At 35.2% G+C, this 19,985-nt stretch overlaps 1 protein-coding gene across 2 annotated transcripts in view; it reads right to left on the bottom strand.

Annotated features, from left to right (window-relative positions):
* LOC149537931 (kinesin-like protein KIN-7N) overlaps positions 1-19,985 on the bottom strand; it is a 148,182-nt gene that overhangs the window by 84,670 nt on the left and 43,527 nt on the right. For both annotated transcript variants that reach the window (XM_089799345.1, XM_089799346.1), the window contains exons 3-10: positions 13,493-13,611; positions 13,269-13,382; positions 13,080-13,161; positions 12,868-12,935; positions 12,661-12,738; positions 12,393-12,538; positions 12,168-12,270; positions 12,008-12,088 (exon numbers count right to left, since the gene is read on the bottom strand). In XM_089799345.1, coding sequence (XP_089655471.1) covers positions 12,008-12,088; positions 12,168-12,270; positions 12,393-12,538; positions 12,661-12,738; positions 12,868-12,935; positions 13,080-13,161; positions 13,269-13,382; positions 13,493-13,611 — 791 coding nt within the window. The remainder of the gene's footprint in view (positions 1-12,007; positions 12,089-12,167; positions 12,271-12,392; positions 12,539-12,660; positions 12,739-12,867; positions 12,936-13,079; positions 13,162-13,268; positions 13,383-13,492; positions 13,612-19,985) is intronic.

Here is a 19,985-nt window from a genome sequence, read left to right as displayed (position 1 = left end):
GATGGTTCTATCCCTAGGACTGTCGTGTTTGGTACATTCCACAATCAACTCTGGATGTTGAAAAGGAGGGAAACCAACTCCAGCAACAATTCCACTCTTCACAATTCTTGTGGCTAGGTGTGTCGGGTGATGATCATTGTATCCAAGCATTCTCCAGTTAAAATCTTTCAAATCGAGGCCACCAAGGCTTGTATCTCCGATTTTTGCCCACTTTGACACAATTTTCGATTTAGGATAGAATCCTCTCCTTTCATTCTTTATCAATTGTCCGCATGTTTCTCTTGTTCCCCTTGGTTCTACCATTCTCCTTTCCTGCAAAATAGAAAATGTCCACACATAAGACTATGCAAAGAGAGTATAAAAAACAGATACTTGTCCACAAGACAAAGATTTTGGATCTTTGCCAAAATTTTCATACTCCTTTCGAGATTTGCTTTTTAATATTTCCGCGAGAAATACGCAATTTTCCACAACTCACTGCAAAATAATTCCTTTCTGATAGGATTCAAAATCCTCTATCGTGAATTCCTAGAAAACTCCTCAACAATTTCGAAAATTTCCACAAAATCTTCTTTTTGAACTCTTTGAATTTCACTCCTATTCTCAATTTGCTCTTCAAATTCCTATGTGAGAAAGAATGAATGAGAGGGTTTCTTATATAAATCATCCCTCAAAAAAGATCTCTTTAAAGCTATAGGCTAAAATTAGGTAGTTGTTTTACTTAGCCATCAAGGTTTCCATCTTTTGTGCCACTTGTCGCTTTTCACTATTTGTTTCAAAAAGTTGCTATTATTGATGCTTCTAGCTTCATGATGAAGCTAAGTATTCCTTTATCCCATTTTGATTTTTTTTTTTATTAATTAAATAAAAATTAAAATCAATATTTAATTAATTTCCATATTTTAATGAAAAAATCAAATTTGTTTCCAACTTTTCTCCTATATTTATTTTTATTGGATTATTATTTAAACAACCAAAACATATATCAATAAATTAATATTTAATCTTCCATGTGAATCCAAAAAAAATCTCCTTATAAGAAAATCATTTTTTCTGGTTTTTACTTGAATTTCTTTTCCATTCATGAAGAAATTTCCATTCTTTAGCTTTTTGGATCGATTTTCTTTTCAAATTTGGAATTTTTCTCAAATTTCCCAATATTTCAACTTTTCATGATTTTTATACTTTTGGGATTTTTCGCGAGATTTCAGATTTCAAACTTCTTTTCCCTTCCCTTTGGAATTTTTTGGCCATCTTGGATTTTCACACTATTTTTTCACATTTACAATTTTCCGAATTTTTTGGAAACTTGGGCGATTTTTGTGCAGATATGTCCAACTTAAATCGAGTTCATGATGAATACCAAGATAAAAGAGGACTGATTTTCAACTCCCAACGAGTTTTAGATGCTCACCAACGGTTGGGTCAAGGATCAAGCCTCAATATGAAAGTTGAAAAGGACAAAAAAGCGGGCATTTCTAAATTCATTGCAAAAAAGTTGCAAGCATCCATTCGAAATGAACTCGCAATTAAAGGCGGTTATGTATCTTCATGGCCACAAATCAATATCAAAGATTTGATTTTTTGGCCACAAATCAATAGGAGAGGTATCGAGTGGGCTTGGATACAATTCTTAAATAAAGGTTGGAAGGTAACAAGCCCTCTTTGCCTCTTCCAGTCGCAGTGAACGTTATGCTTCAAATATCACAAGGAATGGAGTATCTTTATAGCCAAAAGTCATGCATATGGATCTTAAAGCAGCAAATGTCCTTATACAGCCATTAACACCACCAAAACCTAGATATCAAGGTTATGAACAAGTCAAGCTTTGTGATTTTGGGCGTTTAAGTTTGAGACTATACAATTTTCATTGTTCAGATTGGGCTGAAGGAATTTCTCACTGGAGGGCACTTGAAGTCTTTCAAGATCCCCAACAAGGTATGGAGTTAGAAGCAGAGCCTCTAAAGGAGTATCCATACAGAGCAAACATCTATAGCTTTGGCACGACTTGTTATGAGATTCTAACAGGTAAGCAACCCTTTCAAGATGTTCAACGTGCCAAACATGTTTGTTTTTCTAGGAAAGTTTCATAAGCTCCATGTGCAATGTGGAAAGGTATTTTGTAAGATGGAACACGTGTTGCTGTGAAAGAACAAGTGAAATTAGAACTTTCAATGGGTGAGATAAATATATTATGTCGATGGCATCATCCAACTATTGTCCGCTTGAGAGGTGTGGGTCGCAATTTTGATGTGGTCATGGATTAACTATCCACGGGAGACATTCCACGCACAACTAAAATATGCGCTCCACAATTTGCGAGAGCGGGGATTCTGTCGAATGAAGGATTTTGTCCTTCACGCAATAGTTCCACACTCATGAAATGCCGCTCCAAGGAGTGCGAAAATCGCAGTTTTAAAACAGTAAGGGATTTGACCATTCCCTGTGGACGGCTGACTTGCGCTCTGCCAAACAAAGAAATCTACAGCTGGTGTAGTCTGAAAAGCAAGGGTCCCAAGCATGGGCAATGGTGACTCCTGGTCACAACAATATACACATTGGTGCAGGATGTTTGAGATCTCTGTTCCTGAATTTTTTTGCAAATCACAAATTCCAATTTTTGCAACTTGAAATGCTTAGTTCGCGCTCATTTGGTCGCATATTCAAATTTTATTTTTTTTTGAAAGTGCATAATTTTTCGTCTACTTTCCAAATCTACAATCAAATTATAAGCTGGTGTGGACAAAAATACCACTTTCAGAAATAGGTCCTTTTTTGTATTGTATTGCTTTGATTAAACTTTAATATTCTTGAATATCTGAGCTACATTGCTTAGTACCAGATTCGAGCTCCAAGGGGAGATTGATAACAGCAAAATCAAAAGTCCACTTTTGTCCATTTTGGCAAGTGGCCTATTGTAAACACACTACATATAAAGTGCCTAAAGCATTCATTTGAGGGGGGTTCTCTGATTGAGTGAATGGCGGGGGGTGTCTTGTGTTCTTTTGTCTCTCTTTCTCTCTTGTGCTCTTTTAATTTTTTGCATCATGGGTTCACCTAAAACTCCACTTTTAACTTCACACAATTATACTGCATGGAAAGATATTGTATGGAGTAGACTAATGGAAAAAGGTTTAAATCTATATGTTGATGGTACAATTGTAAAACCCACTGATGTTGATGCACAAGTTTATTGCCAAGTTAAAGTCAACTAGTCTTTACAAATTATTAGGAGTTGTGTTCATAGAGATCTCTTCTTCCACATTTCCAGCTTTAGGGATGTTAAGGGTGCTTGGGAGAAACTTGAAGGGTTATATGGTAAGCTGGATGAGAAAAAAGGATTCCAAATTCAGGATAATCTACTTTTATTGGATCTTTGAAATTTTGACACAATTCAAGACTATGTCGACAAAGCCAATGAATTGAGAGCACTACTTAAGGATTGTGGTAATCCTATGAAGGATGATAGACTTATTCATCACATCTTGAAGAGGCTGCCTTCAGAATATGCATCTTTTGTTTCGAGTCACAACACTCATAAGTTGACCATGGGAAGTGCCTTTGCTAAGCCTTAACTTGATGCATTTGCAAAAATGTTGATATTGGAACGATCCAAGTTGATAGATATGGGAATTCTCAAGTCATCCAAGTCTACAGCATTGGTGGCTAGTAATGAGAGCCAAACAAATCAAGGTGGAATAGGTTTTACCAACACCATGAAAAAGCAATGGAAACCAAAATCACAATCACAGACACAACAATCTTCCTTCTTACAACAAGGCAATTTTTCTTCCAACAAGAAGTGAAACAACAACAAGAAGGATAAACTATTTTGTGCATATTGCAAGAAACCAAATCATGATGAGCATCATTGCAAGACTAAGAGAATAGATGAGTTGGAAAACTTACTTAGGAAGGAAAAAATCAATGTGCCAAATGCTTCCAAGGATTCAAATCCATCCACTTCAAAGGGAAAAGGGCAAGCATTTATGGCAAGTTCAAATTCTTCAGGGGAATGGATTCTTGACTCACGGGCCTCACATCATATGGGTTCTTCAAAAGGACACTTTTTTTCATTGAAGCAGTCTAAGGTACCTCACATCTTTGAAGGGAATGATACACAATTGGAAGTTGAAAGGAAAGGACAAGTTGAGATGGAAAATGGAGAGTTCAAAAATGTTCTCTATGTTCCTAACCTTAACACTAATCTCCTTTCAATTTACCAAATCACTCACTATGGAGGTGGAAATAAAGTTGAGTTCCTTCTTGATTCAGTAATGGTGTGATATTTTAAGAATGATTCAAGGTTGCAATGGGTAAAGTTAATCATGACACAAGGCTTTACTCTTTCTCCCACTTTGTACCTAAGTCACTTTCGCATACCTTGTTGACACAAATCACAATCACAAAGTAAATTATGGCATGAGCAATATGGACATCTTGCCTTTCGCTATCTTCATCAACTTAGCTCAAAAAATATGATCAAAGGTCTACCTACAATCAACTTTTCTAAGGGTTAATGTTCAACTTGTTCAATGGATATGCATCTCGAAGAAAAGTTTGACAAAGGGAAGTCTTGGAGGGCATCAGTTGTTCTTGAGTTGGTTCACACAGTTCTAGTAGGCCCTTTTCCAATGACATTAGTTAGCAAGGGTCACCATGTCGTCACTTTCATTGATGACTTTTCATGCTACACATGGGTCTACTTTCTTAATCACAAGAATGAAGTATTTGATAAGTTTCTAGCCTTCAAGAGTCATGTTGAGAACCAATCAAGTAAAGCCATCAAGGTTCTCCATATGGACAATGAAAGGAGATATGTGAACTCAAGACTTAGAGACCTTTGTGAACTTGAGGGTATTGATCTTCAAAATCCAGTAGCATTGAGTCCACAAAAGACAAGTGTTGCAGCAATGAGGATTAGAACTCTTAAGTCAATGGCAAGTTGCATAATTCAAGCTATGTCTCTTGATCCATCACTTTAAGTCGAAGCTATAAGTAGTGCCAATTACATTCTTAATAGGTCTCCGCATAATGTCTTAGATGGAATGACTCCTTTTGAAGCTTGGTGCTGAAGAAAACCAGTTGTGAAACACTTCAAAGTTTTTGGTTGTCCAGCATGGGCACACATATCTTCAAGGGAATGAAAGGCACCACCACCAAGGCCATGTACTTTCATTGGATATGAAGAAAGTGTAAAGGCATATAGACTTATGGATCCTGAGACACATGAAATATTTATAGAGAGGAATGTTCACTTTGAGGAAAGTTCACCTAGCTTATCCTCTCATCCTCTCCATACTTCATACATTGTTGAAACTAATAGTGACAACAGTGATAGTGATTCATCAGGTTCAGATATGGAGGATCATATTGACAAATGCAGAACGAAGTCACAACATCAAAAATTTCAACATGCATACATTACTATAATGACAAGTCCATGTAATTCAATGCAGTTGGGTACACCTTGTCTTTCGATTCTAGATTCAAGGGATGACTACATAACAATTATTTCAAGCTTGTTTGTGGAGTCCTACATAGCAAATTTGGGTGACATTATTGATGATATACATCTTCTCTTTAATGAAGAAGATCCTTCTTCAGTTGTTGCGAGGGAACACTCTGACCCTATTGTCCATTCTCTAGATGATCAGTCTTACAAGGTTAGTATGATTGTGGATCCTGATGTACAGCAATTGCAAGATGTCTCTTTATCATTTGAGGAGACACATGGTTCTTTGGGATATGTTCTACATCCATCCTTGTCAGATTTGAACTTGTTCTTTTCAGCAATATTGGAAGGGGCGACCATCAGTATCGACATAGGGACATTTGAGCAAGTTTCAGATATATCATTCATCTTCAAGATTGTTTCTACAAATTGGGAAAGCATCTCATATGTACCAATGACATTGTTTCTTCCTAAGGGGAGGAACATTATTCAATAGTCATGGATCAACCTCTACATTCATCTTGGAGCAGCTATCACTGATCGACATTCTACATTTGTGGGGTGGGGGGGGACTACCTCGTCTCCTTTCTTCTTCTTCTTCTTCTTCTCTCGTATTGGGGGGCCTTTTTCCTCTTCTGGGGTTTTGTCCTTCTCATACTTCTCTATTATATATGCATTTTGTATGTTGTAATGGGGGTGTCTTAATTACTCCATCCATCCATGCATCTTGTTTTTTCATTGATGGTAATTTTGGCCCCTATATAAGGCCATTTGCTCTCATTTGTGAAGGGTTAAAGAAAATTGTTGTTAAGATAACACCAAAATTGCTTCTTTATCATTGTTGTGACTTGCATGGTGATTAAGAACACTTGGTGTTACTGCATAGTTTCTACTTCGAATAGTTAGAGTTAATTTATGTTGAAGTTTTTAAACTAGATTTTATTTCAAGAAAGTTGTTAAGAGTAAGAGTAGATGGATAATTGTATGGTGATATTAGTGGATGTTTGATAGGGATCTGTAAACTAGGCCACTAGCATCCTAGTGGGTGGTTAGGAAGCCTTGTGCGGTAATCTAGCCTTTTTCCCTTGAATCATTGCATCTATGGAGGTAGAACCGTTGGTAAGCTTTCATTAGATTCAATCCACGTCCATTTGCTAATCTTTTCATTCATAGGAGTAGGAGTAGAGCAGCAAGCAATTTAGTAGTTCGAGTTCAATCGAGAAGGAAGTTAAGAGAAGCATCATTGGCACACACACCCTCCATCACCATCACCATCACCATCAACATCATTTAGTACTTATACTTTACTAAACCTAGACATCATCACCATCACAACGAGAGTCGAACAATCCAAGAATGAACAACGTAAGGTTGCCTACGTGATTAACCAACAAATCACATCAACATAACTGAGTTAGTATCCACAGGTGTAAGGAACATTGGAGTTCTCATGCCTTCAAGAGTATTTACTTTTAAAGAGAGGGATTGAGTGTTTGATATTCCATATCGAATATTCAATCGCTATATGTTATGTAGTGTTACAAAATTGACGTCAACACACTTACTAAAATTATATTTTTTTAAATACTAGGATAGAGTCATGATGAGTCTGACCATATCCATTTCTAAACAAAGCGTAAGAGGGAAATATTTGACAACCTCTTTGCTTGGTGGCATGTATCAGTGTTTCCTAGTAATATCTTATCTCTCTACAAATTATTGCCATCTTGTTGAATTAGAAGAAGGTTTTAACAAATGACTTAAATTAATGACTACCTTTTGTCCTAGACCACAATTGTCCTACTAGAACAACCTCTTCATTAGCAGCTTCAATTCCTTTTACTACATCTCAAGGCCTTTCCCTTTCAAGGTAGATTTTAGATAATATGCATAACTACTTTCTACTACCATGTTGTGGAGTCTAGGCTACAACAATCATACTAGGACAACTTATTATTGACCCCTCACAACACTTCTCTTAGACCTCACACTATCTATCTTAAGACAATGGCTCACCCTCCATGCAATCCCCCCCCATTCTTACATGGTCAAAGATTGTCGGTTTTGCCAATAGTCCATCAAAGTAGGGGTAGGAAGCGAAATTCCAATAGTGTGCCATTAGGCATTCTCTCCCATTCACAAAGCAATTGGGTGCCCTAATAGCAATTCTACCTAGTTGTCACCTCAGCCAAGGTTTACCTTAGCAGTTCTCCCTTAGTACAACTTCCTTCTTTACCCTATGGACAAACAACTGTAGCATTGTTATGTACCTTACTTCTAATTCTTTTGATGCTTGATTGGTGGATTATATTTATATATATATATATATATATATCTAATAGGTTGATGATTAACATTAGAATCTTCACTCATGTTTCCTTCACTCTATTGATCACTTATTGAATGGATTGATGTTGTTGATGAGCATATAATTATGTTCCTGATGTTTAATGATTTCTAATAAACTAGGTTGTGCTTAAGGATTAATGTTTGTGATCCATGGTTCAAAATCTCACTTCGTTGAAGTCTTCTCCTTTGTATATCTTTACATCTCTTTATAAAGGATACCTCTTTGAATGGAGATAACCCTTTAGAAGGACATCTGCTTTGTTAACAACCCATTTTTAATATAATCGTTGCACATTGAGCATAGTAAGTGCTTCTCTAAATTATTGTCTTTGCTTAACTACAATCATCGTTGCTTTGCTTTTTATCTCTGCTCATTACCATATCACCCTTGTCTTAACCCTTACAAATACTCGTTAGCTTGTCATCATTGCTTTTAACTTAAGTGTGAGTATTTTTCTTTTGATTGGGTCGTTATGCTCTATTGATTAGGTTGATCTTCCCTTATATCTCATTTTCCATTATACTTGCTCTGAATTGATACTTTATACTTTGATTTGTCCTCTAAAGAGTAGATTAATGATTGAGTACTAATTATTTATCCTTTGATTCACAACACAATGTATCTCTTTCAAGGCTTGGATTGAGCCCTCCTTTCTACTTTATTGGTGAAAGGATTGCCATCGTTCATAAGGATCAAGTAGCCACTTTTCATTGTTGGCATTTGAGAATAGTACATTATTCCAAATTGATCTCACTTGAATGTCCTCCTCAAATGGAATCTTCTCCCCTTTATAACTTCCAATGAGCACGAGAGTCGCACCTCTTCATCACGTCTACCCTTTGCAATGATCACAACCTTTCTTTATTACTACCTTCAAAAGAGTCACAACAATTCATCACTTCTGCCCTTTGAAAGAGTCGCAACCCTTCATAATTGTCCATCTTTGGAATAGTTATAAACCTTCAAAATTACACCCCCTTCGAATAGTGAGAATTGTTCATTATTACAACCTTTTAAAATAGTTACAACCCTTTAACATTCCTGCCCTTTGAAAGAGTTACTTTCGTATTGCCTTCGCATTTCTTTCTTCTTCCATTAATCCTTATTTAATTTCTATGATGTCATCTATTTCCTTCCTCCCCTATCCCCTTTCAAATGAACTCTCCTCTTTTATATCTATCTTCATATGTATCTCTGACCTTTCATTATTTTAGTTAACTTGTAGGTATAAAATACTACATTATTATATTTATTTTTATTATTATTTATTAATAAATCATTTTCTACAAAGAGGACACTACATGTGCCTTCTTAAAAATATGTTGTTTTTATTTAAATGTGCTTCGGAGAGGCTTGTGCTATGAGATCAACCTTCATTAAGGAAATTGAACCTTTGGACTATTAATCACATCTCATAGAATAACCTTAAAATAGGAAATATGTTTTTTGATTATTGCTTCATAACACACCTTATAATCACTTCTTTTATTATTGACTTCTTAATCGTTGTCTTTGATATATTATGTAATTTTAACTGCACAAAATTCAACCAATTACTAGTGGCTTTTTTATAAGTTAAGATGCAAAGCTACTTTTCAATAGCACTCCTCACCTCTAAGCTTGGTCGGATTGAGTGTTACATCCCAAAATTTTGACCTAATTAAATTTAACTTATAGTCGTTGAGATGAGTAGTCAAAAACCACCATTTCCTTTGATCATGTGAAAAGGGAAGTTATAGTTCACCATTTATTTCATGTGAACTGGTTGTTTACAATTATTATGTATAACTGATTCATGATAATGATAGTTAGCCGTTGCTTGTCATATATTTGATGATGGTAGTTAGCAATTGCCTATTATATTTACTGGATGATGATGGTTAGTTGTTGTTACAATTAATTGTGTTATATTTTGGCATTGATTTAAAATGGGAGAACTTGTTATTATAATGGAAATGTTGCACAAGCGGTTGCAATAGCAGATGAAGGGGAAAAAGCATTGCTAAACAAGATTTAAGGAATAGGGCACTACTTTAGTCCATTGGTTTGATCGTCTGGTATGGCCCCTAATTACCTTGAAGGATCTAGCAACTTCATAATAGGGTACATACATTGGACACGTATGAGCTACTTGGGCAACATATAAAGCATTTACATATTCAATCATAATCAAAAATTCGTATTCAACCATTACCTTTGTTATTCTGTAATGGTGTCTTCGTTGGCATCATTTTGAAAATAGTATATAGATGGATATTTGTTTTTTAGAAATTTTCAAAGGAGCTCTTTAATATTTCAAACTTATAACTCTCTATGAGAGGTATCGAGTACACTCGGCACTCCTTTCTTTTTTGAATCAATGACCTCAAGAAACCGATGGTCCTGTTTTGTAAACTGCCACCTTGAGCAGCGGCTCAATTTAAAACCTTTCACATTGCCAAAGAAAGCATTCTTCTCCTTCTTTCCTCTCAGTTCTCATTGTTACATGTAAACCGAGCATGTTACTAGATTTTCTCACGGCTTCTCCATATCAGATATTAGCATTTGTCTTCTACAGTTCAGACCAAGACTTCCTGAGTCTCATGATTCATCATTCAGGTTATGTTGATATCACTTACCTTCTTTCTTCATACCAGAAATCGATGCAAGTATTTATCTTGGGAGATTTAAACATGCTTTTGTTCCTCTATCCAATATGTATCAACGATACAATCGAATTATAAGCACTCGGCTCATGTCTGCCGATCTTCTTTTGTTTTTCTTCAAGATCAAATGCAAACTGATTAGCATCAGATTTGGAACCGAAATACACAACGTGAAGCTCTCATAATGAAATGCATTTAACATGTTTACTTTGGTAATATCGTTTTACATTTTGCTTTCCTAACTGCTTTATTTCAGAATATAGCATTTTATTTCAGTCTAGAAAATATGTATGTTACACTGAGGACTTCCAAGCAAGATTTACTTGGGCTTATCTGAGTCATATTCAAAATGGTTTTCCAAAAAACAATTGTACATTACCTCTTCAGCTCAAGTTTTATTTATAAAGCTAAACTATTATATATTGACAAAGAAGAAGAAATTACAACATCTAATTTCTAAGAACAAAATCCTAAACCAGCACAAGTTATTGACAAAAGATTTCTAATTGTTTTATCAAGAGTTGAAATTCTTCTTAAGTTTCAACTAATTAGAACTGCTAAAATAGATCAAACAATCTGTGAAACTGCGATTCATAAAAATTACCTTGCTGAATAATATACACATCAAAGGATATGAAGAGATACTTCATGATGCAATTCCACAGTGAAAAACATTCAAGTAAATAAACTTTCATAAGGATTATCTTGGAAAGTGCAATATCCATTAAAAAAAGTTAAAGCCAAAAAGAAATGCTACATAAAATCATCTTACTGTTAGTAGAACCATCCAAAAGCACAACCACCTCACATTATAGATTGCAATTTCTCATCTACTTACGTTGGAAAGTCTAAACTCAAAGAGAAGTGTGTTTCTCGGGATGAAATTGATACATTGAATCATTAGAGCATAAAAGAGTTGGCAAAGTTTTAATTGAAATATCAAAAAGCGATTGATAAATTTTTCATTCATTTTATAAAACAATTAAAAATGTGTATATTAAATATCAACAATATTATTACCAAAGAAAAAACATCCTAGCAATGGAAATTTTGACAGATTGAACTAGCAGTTAATGCTATGGGGAATCTAGAGAGTTGCATTCATATCATTTAAAAAATAATTCTACAATTAAAATTATGTGTCCTATATCAAAACTAGAAAATGCCATAACCCAAAAGTAGGTTATAACTGTCTCAAATAACTAATGCTTGTTTGAACAAAGACGAAACATTTCAAGCTATTTGAGATGCTCAAATGTTGAGCTAGACTTGATCGGTGCTGTTGGTTTATAGCTTGCACATAGTACAAAGTTAAGAAGACCAATAGAATTAGTGGGTACAATTCAACCAAGTATTTTCCTTCTGTAATTTTGAAGCGATTTATTTTACTTTGTTGTTAGGAATTTAGATTATTGGAAGTGAAAAGCTAATCGTTCTTATTGAGATATCATACAAAGTGCATTACACAAATTAGTTAGTTATTTTGCAAAAAATGAACAACTACATATACACCACCACACAATTAAAACAACAGAATACTATAGATTGAAGAAGCACCTCGTTGACTTTTGCGCAATTTGTGACTCGTTTAGCTCTGCTTGCAAATTGAAGGGTTCCCCGTGTTTCATCTGTATGAATCTACAAAAAACATAAGGATAAACATTAGGATAAGAAAAAAAATCGCAGTCCCCATGAATATGCTCGCTGATTGTTTTACCTCTTCAGGTGCAATAGTACAGATTATAGCAGTCTTGGCATTCCCACCTAAAGCTGGCTGTAGAATGCGAGTCAGCTTACTGTCACGATATGGAATATGTCCCCTACTCCAAGGAAAAATAACTCTGATCAGTTAAAGAACTCAAACTTGCCAAAGAATAAAATCAACAATGATTTAAAGAATTAGTGGAATCAGCATCACATCTATAATTACTAATCGTCATACCGTTGTTTTCCACCACCTTCACTGAGTTTATTGATTACAGTGCCAAGACTCATCAAGCTTTTATTAATGTGGGTTCCTTCTTTGAGACGGACTCCACCTGCTCCAGTCTTAGCAACTCGCTCAGAACCAGCCAAATCTACCAAATTCTAGAAGGGGACAAAACTCTTTTCAATTATGATCCTTACAATCCAGCACAAACCTTTTCTAACTATCTTTTCATGCCAAATGAAGTAAGCATAAGTTGATAAACAATCCAGAACATGCTCACCAAAACAGAAACTCTGACAGCATCCTTGTCATATGAACTCCCATTTCTCTCAGCATCCTTGACTCTGCTTTCTATGACCTTTAAGTTCAACCCGACAAATTAGAATCAAACAGAGCTGAATAGTGCACAAAACCAAAGCATTAAGCAAAGAAGAAGCACTCAATTTATAAAAGAAAAGATAAGACTAGTAATATACTCTACACTCACCATCCTGAAAATTGAATGGGACCTGCTACTTCTAACATTCATATTTGTCTCTCCAACATGTCGATGTACTGTAATTAAAAAGCAAATTCCAAAAAAAAATTAATTACTCATCCTATATGAGCTGATTGTGAGAACAATTAACATTAATTTCCACATACAAAGAAAACAAAGTGTCGACAAGAATTGCCTTGACAGAAAAGCATGTTGCATACCTTCTCCTAGCTCAACAAGCTCAAATACTTGATCTGGGCTATTTACAATTTCCTCTCTTAAACCTGCAACAAATATACCACGCTGAAGACACCCCTTTGTGAGAACTTAAACTTAAAGTCCACAGTGCCAACAATCATCTTAAGCTAGATTTCTCATAGTAGGCTCGACAAAATAACAGTGAAGCTTACCTCTAAATTCTCATGAACTTGGAGTTTTTGATTTTCTTGAGCAAGTAAATCATTAATCTCTTCATTGTAAATCTCCATGTATGAAACTCGAATCAAGAACTCCCGATCAGTTATCTACCAAAATTGTTGTATAAATGTCTTTAATTTTGCATGTAGAATTATTAATCACACCAATATCTTAAAGAATAAAACTGTCTACATAAATAGACCACAGAACTGCTCACAAGCTCAATATTTTTAAAAACATTGTACACAGCAAGGCGGATAATCCCAGGATCTTCAGGGGATCCTTGCATGGTGTAAGTCTTCCCACTGCTTGTTTGCCCATATGCAAAAACAGTGCCTACACAATGCCCATCCTTGATATTAGTTGAGCAAAAAAGAGAGATAAAAAATAACCATTAACTACAAATAGATGAAAATATACCAATCCTATATTTAAAAATAAAATATAATAACTGCAGAGTCACGCATGCACAGAATGCACAAATAAGAGCTTGCATCACATTTTAACCAAAAATTGACAATTTTCATATTTTTCACAGATCTATTTAACACAATGTCTTTGCTATGATGAAAGATTGACTCCCTTGAAATAAACTCAGTCTCACACTATTGGCCTTCACCATCTTCAACTATGCTGAGAAATGTCTTCACCTTGTCTACATCTACTAAACAGGCTTTCCTAACATATGTGGGTACACAATTAAATTTTCATTTATCCCTTAACCTTATGTTTCAGTTCTGTTCTGTATGAGTAGTCTCTTCCATTTGTGAAATTCAAATTTATATTGCAAATACTCTTTAAGATTATATTTGTCCTGATTATATAAACCTGACATGATCTTCATCTTTCATCTTTAATCTTTGAGGTATTTGTTCTTAAACAACTTTTACTCAAGAAATTCTACGACCAGTTGTAGTGGGTCCACTCAACTTTGCTACCTGGTTGATTGTTTCGTCTTTTCTTTCACTATGCTTCATGTAGTTATTTGAACTTTCACATTCTAAGTACATAAAAAGATGTCATCCATCACATTCCAATCATTACTGTAATCAATTAATATTTAATATGGATGACAAGAAGACCTAACATAAGAGCCATTTTCCATCTACAATTCCTAATTCAAATTAACAAAGGATTCCAATTTTACTTTATATTTACAAAAAGACTTGCATAGGTGCTTGTTCTATGCAACCAACTTAAGCAATCTGCAATTAAAATTGTACCAAAAGATAATCCAATTACTCAAACCTCATAGAGAACTTAGAATTTGTATAATATCAATCAGCATATAACTTGACAATAGAGATGAATAAGGACATAAATAACTCCATGACCCCAACATTATCAATATAGACATAACACAGTGTTAGTAACAGAACAACAATATTTTACACAAATTTCGCTGCTGAAAGCTTTTGTAAAGCCCTCCTTTGACTTATCATTTTGATGAACAGAGGTTGTGTATTGATATCAAAAAATCAATAGTGACCAAAATTCATCCAATGCAACCCAAAGTTAGAACAAATAGAGACAAGTGTAAAGAATTATAACAAGATTCTAAAAGGACTATATACAAGAGCAAAAACCCCATCGTACCAGTGCAGCTTTATATCTAATTATCTGTGTATAATATTATGAAAAAAAAGCTTGCAAACACCACTAACTACGGAATAGTAACCAAGAAAACAATTCCCAGCATAATGCATCTCGCTAGAGTTCAGAGACAAAAATTTCATTCCTCATAATGTACCACTGCTAAAATTGGATTTAATAATAAATAATAATGATAAAAATAGAATATAAAACAATAAAATTAAAATATAACTAACAATTAGCTAAGCATAATGTATGGTCAAAAGTCATGAAATGAAAAGCAGTGACTACCTCGAACATGAGATATAGAAGGGCGAAAAGAATTTCATTTGAAAGGGAAATTTTCATTTGAACATATAAAATGCAAACCAAGATAAAAGTAATGGAAGAACAAAAAAATAAGAAATTAAGGAACTAATTATTTCAAAAGGAAACAGTTATAAAGGGTTGAACCTCTTCCAAAAGGTGATATGGGTGTTGTGACTCTTTCAAAGTGTGGAAATGATGAAGGGTTAAGACTTGAAAAGAGTGGTAACAATGAAAAGTTGTGACTCTTTCAAAGGGCAGCAATGGTGAAGGGTAGTGACTGTAATGCCTCACCAATCCATGAGGTCTTGCCCTAAAATTACAATTCCAAAGTAAAGCAAGAAATGTAATACAATCAATGATATCATTAAACAATTGAGGAATACAATAGATCCTGATTGAAATCCTGCAATTATGTTGGGTAATTATTGAGGCATAATCCATAAACACATATCTTTCCGACAAAGATTAGGAAAATTAACTCGATCGCATGATAGAGCTAATTTAATAGATGGAGTTCCTTGGAAAAACATATAAGGTACCGTTTTCTTATTCCCAGCAAACCTTGGAGCAAGGAATGACACTAGCCATTCAGCTTCCCAGCCCGACTTGAGGTTACCACTACTTGAATGGAACTTAGGTGCTACTTGCATTCCTTACATGTATTCCATCATTATGTGCATGAGAAAATCTCTTAAGGCTTTTCCCAAGACAAATCCTTGTTATGAAGAGCATCAGAGATCATACAAGGTGCATTAAGCATATACATCAAGCCTAGAAGCACAATAGAGGCACCTGCCATTTGGCGTCTCATCCCCACTCGGGATTACCACTGCTTGAATGTACCTTGATGCTACTTTCACTCCTCATATGCCACAACTCCCGTGCATAACAAAGTAGTGGATTGGCTAAAAAACTTCAAATGAACCTTCACCATTATCAAATATGTATACATTAGAAGAAGTAGACAATCTGCATAGATTTCTACTTCCTATCAGAAAGAAAACAAATAAACATATAGGTTTCTGTTGCACACACACAAACACACACACACATGTATATGCATCTACAATACCCCAAGTTTCCAAAATGGGGGAACATGGAAACAAGTTTTCGGAACGGATTTTTGTTTTTCCATTTTAGAGGAGGAAGTGGATGACAAAGGCAACGGATATATAACAAATATAAAATATATAGCAAAATGTCAAACATTCATCTGAAGACATGGATTGAAATGGTTCTTATTTAAAAATCACAGGGGAAACTAACCAATACTGAATGATGGCATGCGATCACTAAATATATGTAATGTCTTAAACAATATTCATCAAATGGGGTGCAACGATAATCAAATTTAAGAAGTGTCATGTCCCCATTTTTGGAGCGAGTTCGATTTAATTAATTTAATTAATTTGGTTGTCCAAAATAATGAATATTTATGAGGACGACTAATTAATTATTTTAATTAAATAAATAAGTGATATTAAGTTAATTATTTATAAAGTTATCAAATAAATAAATATTAAAAGGTAACTTTATATTTAATTAATTTAATAAAGTGACTTGGATTATAAAAATATTTTATAAAGTCACTTAATAGATAAAATAAAATAATGTTCTAGAAGCTTCTGGAGAAAATGGAGAGAAAAGAATAAATAGGCACCCCGGGGGGCTCCATTCTAAGGAATCAGTTGTTTAATTCTCTCTTGATATCAAATTGTGATTCAATCACATGTGCATTGTGGAGCTTAGGGTTTCTGCAATTGTCACAACCGGCCATTGAGAACGAAAACTCTCAATTGGTACGCAATTTTGAGGGTGTGAAATATCATCTGAATTATTGCAGATTGGAGATGACGTTACAGTCATTTCATCAGGGGATAAATTTGGGCCTAAGGCCAGTCTAAAATTCAGTTCAGCAGAGACTATTAACAGTGAAAAAACTGTATTAAGGAGGAGAACCGAGGCTTTAAAGATCTTCCTCAAAACCATAGTCAAGGCAGTGGAGGCACGCTAAGACATTTTCCAATATCATCGACGATTTCCATAAAGGTTGTGGTACCTTGAAGTCGAGCTGGAAGCGGAACCGATTCAAATTGATTTAGGTGTCATTTTTATAGAAGCCGTTTTAAAATATTAAAATTACACAAAATTAGCAGGACCGGCAAGCGGCAAGCAAATATATAAGTCATAAACCAAACCTTGTCTAGGGCCGGATCACCACTCAGGAACTCCCACAGTATACTATTATCTTAACCAGGACTAAGGTCGAATAGCCCTCATTTCAAACGACAGTTTTTAATCATCAATTTGCATTGGAAAGTGAAGGCGCCTCGTCTCTGGAGTCAGACTGAAAAAGCTGGCGAAATCAGTATTACAGAAGGCGGAGGTATATCATTTCATATCGGCTTCCTCCTGACATTTCGTGGATTTAAAGACCAACAATCTGGGCGTCCTTCCGCGAGTCGCGATTATTTAAACAGTCAAGCACAGTAATCGGGTTATCAGTCTAATTACACAGTCGCAGGGAGTAGTATAACGCCTTGAGGTAATCTCTTCAGACCAGGCAGAAAGCGATTCAAAACAACTCCCGAATTCAGGCAAAGTAGCGGCAATTTGTAAACGTATATCACAAATTAAAGGAAAAGGCGATTATCAAATCATTAACCGATCCAATCTATGCTCTGCCACGTCAGGAGCAGGTGTAAATTTGTAGGAGATCGCAGTGTGAAGGAATGACGGAACTGATCAAGGGCAGACTGTGAAATCTGTAGACCAGTTCTTCCGTCCATCAGCCGATACTAATAAGCGGAAGTTTTGACTTCCTCATTCTGATTCAGTCACTATATAATCTGAATTCAATTTAAGGGAGAAAGGTTGTTGACAGTGCTCCAGATATAGCTCGAGTTACAGGTTCTTTTGATGCTTCCTTTGATTTTTTTTTTTTTTTTTTTAAAAAAATAGGAAATGCATCTTCCAAACTAATTTGTAGTATTCATTCCAAGATGGATTGTTATTGAAACAAGGAGAATTGGTTATTCAAGTCTATTCTAAATAAAAATTATTCTTTCTATTGAATTAGTTCCATTAGTCCAACTAGTGAGTTTTGGTATCATCATTTTTGTGTTTGCAAATATTTAATAAATTTCCGTAGTTTAGTATTGTTTTAGTGGCCATCATAGTAAGGGTCAAAATTTCTGGTGTTGTAAGAAGTTATAACCTGTTGCGGTTATTTCAAGAAGTTTGATTGTTACAATTTGTTTTATTCAAATGCTAAATCTGCATTAATCATAATTTGGATTGTACCAAGAACAAACTATTAATAATTATTGGAAATTATTAGAACTTGAATTTCGAGCCATCCATGAAATATCGTTGGCAATCCTCAGGCTGAGCCGGAACGAATTTCAAGTTCGCCTCTGTCTTGTTTCGAAGGAAAGATTGCACTTAACTGATTCCAATCTAGGCCCGTGTCCTCTGTTGATTCTACGGATTCGAATGACGGAGTCCGACTCCAAAATAAACTCTCGACCCGATCACCAGAGATTAACTCGAAAACTCGAAAGTCCCGACCCCCGCAAGAATACCCTCTGATACCCGACGGAAATGTTCCAACTGTGGTCGGAAAGAATGATGGCGTGATTTTTCGACTTGAGCAATTCAATTGCATAAGTTTTTATTCCAATCGCAATGCAGGTAATTCCCATTCTGGCCCTAAACTCGCCCTGGATCTTCCGCAAGAAAACAATACTCGCAAATTTTCAACCCCGCGACATTAACTGGCCTTCTAGTGACGAAAAAACATGAGAGAGGTCTTCTAACAGTGACGAAAAATGCATGAGAAAAGACGCCTGGCTCGGAAACGCAAATTTGTTTATTTGGAGATAAATCATTGTTTGCAATAACCTCGTGATTAACCCTGCCGGAATTCAGATGGTCTGTATTTATTTGTTAGAAGATGAACTCCGCTTGTAATCCTCGACTTTGACTGTAATTCCACCTCTCTGTCTTGAGACGTATATCAGACTTGTCTGATTCCAATCGATATTCTGGCTTTCATTACGAATTCCTCCAATCTTGCAATAACTTGAAGGATGGCAATTTATTCTTCAAGAATCTCCCACTTGGCCTTAGGCCACAAATTTTCGCTCTGTTAAAGTGACTGCAATATCACTTTCAGGTTGCAATAATTCGAATGATATTCCACATCCTCAAAATTGCTTACCCATGGAAGTTTTCGTTTCCAAGGATAATTTGAGAATTTGTAGACCAAATGACTACAAATTGCTCCAACTGAAATTGAAGTCGAATCCACAAAACCGCTTGTCCAAATGGGTGCCTCTTGTCCTCTATTTATTCACTTTTTTGAGAAGTCACTAGAAGCTTCCAGAATCGCCCTTTATAATATCTTATTATAATGCACTTTTATTATCAAATAACTTTTATAAAAATTAAATAACTTTATTAAATTAAAAGTACAATCTTAATTCATCATTAGAATATGTAGACCCCATTTACTGAATGTAGCAAAATGCAATATTCTGGCGACGAGATGACTCTCTCTCCAAGATTATTTGCCTACGAGAGTCGATGATAGGCAAATCTACTGTAGGAATTGTGTCGCTAAAAAGGGGACATGACATGGATAAAGCACACTTATATACATTATAGAAGTATATCATATAACATTCGTGTTAAATAATTTATTGAGATCATTAGCGTCAAACTTAGACAAATTATCAAATCTCAAACATTAATACCATGGGGCAGCCAAGGGCCACATTTCCAAGTTTCTCAAACAGGTCAAATTA

This window comes from Cupressus sempervirens, chromosome 9 (assembly GCF_028749045.1).
Source record: "Cupressus sempervirens isolate cs-2001-9-10 chromosome 9, ASM2874904v1, whole genome shotgun sequence".
NCBI lineage: Eukaryota > Viridiplantae > Streptophyta > Pinopsida > Cupressales > Cupressaceae > Cupressus > Cupressus sempervirens.
This window is presented reverse-complemented; position numbering and strand designations above follow the sequence as displayed.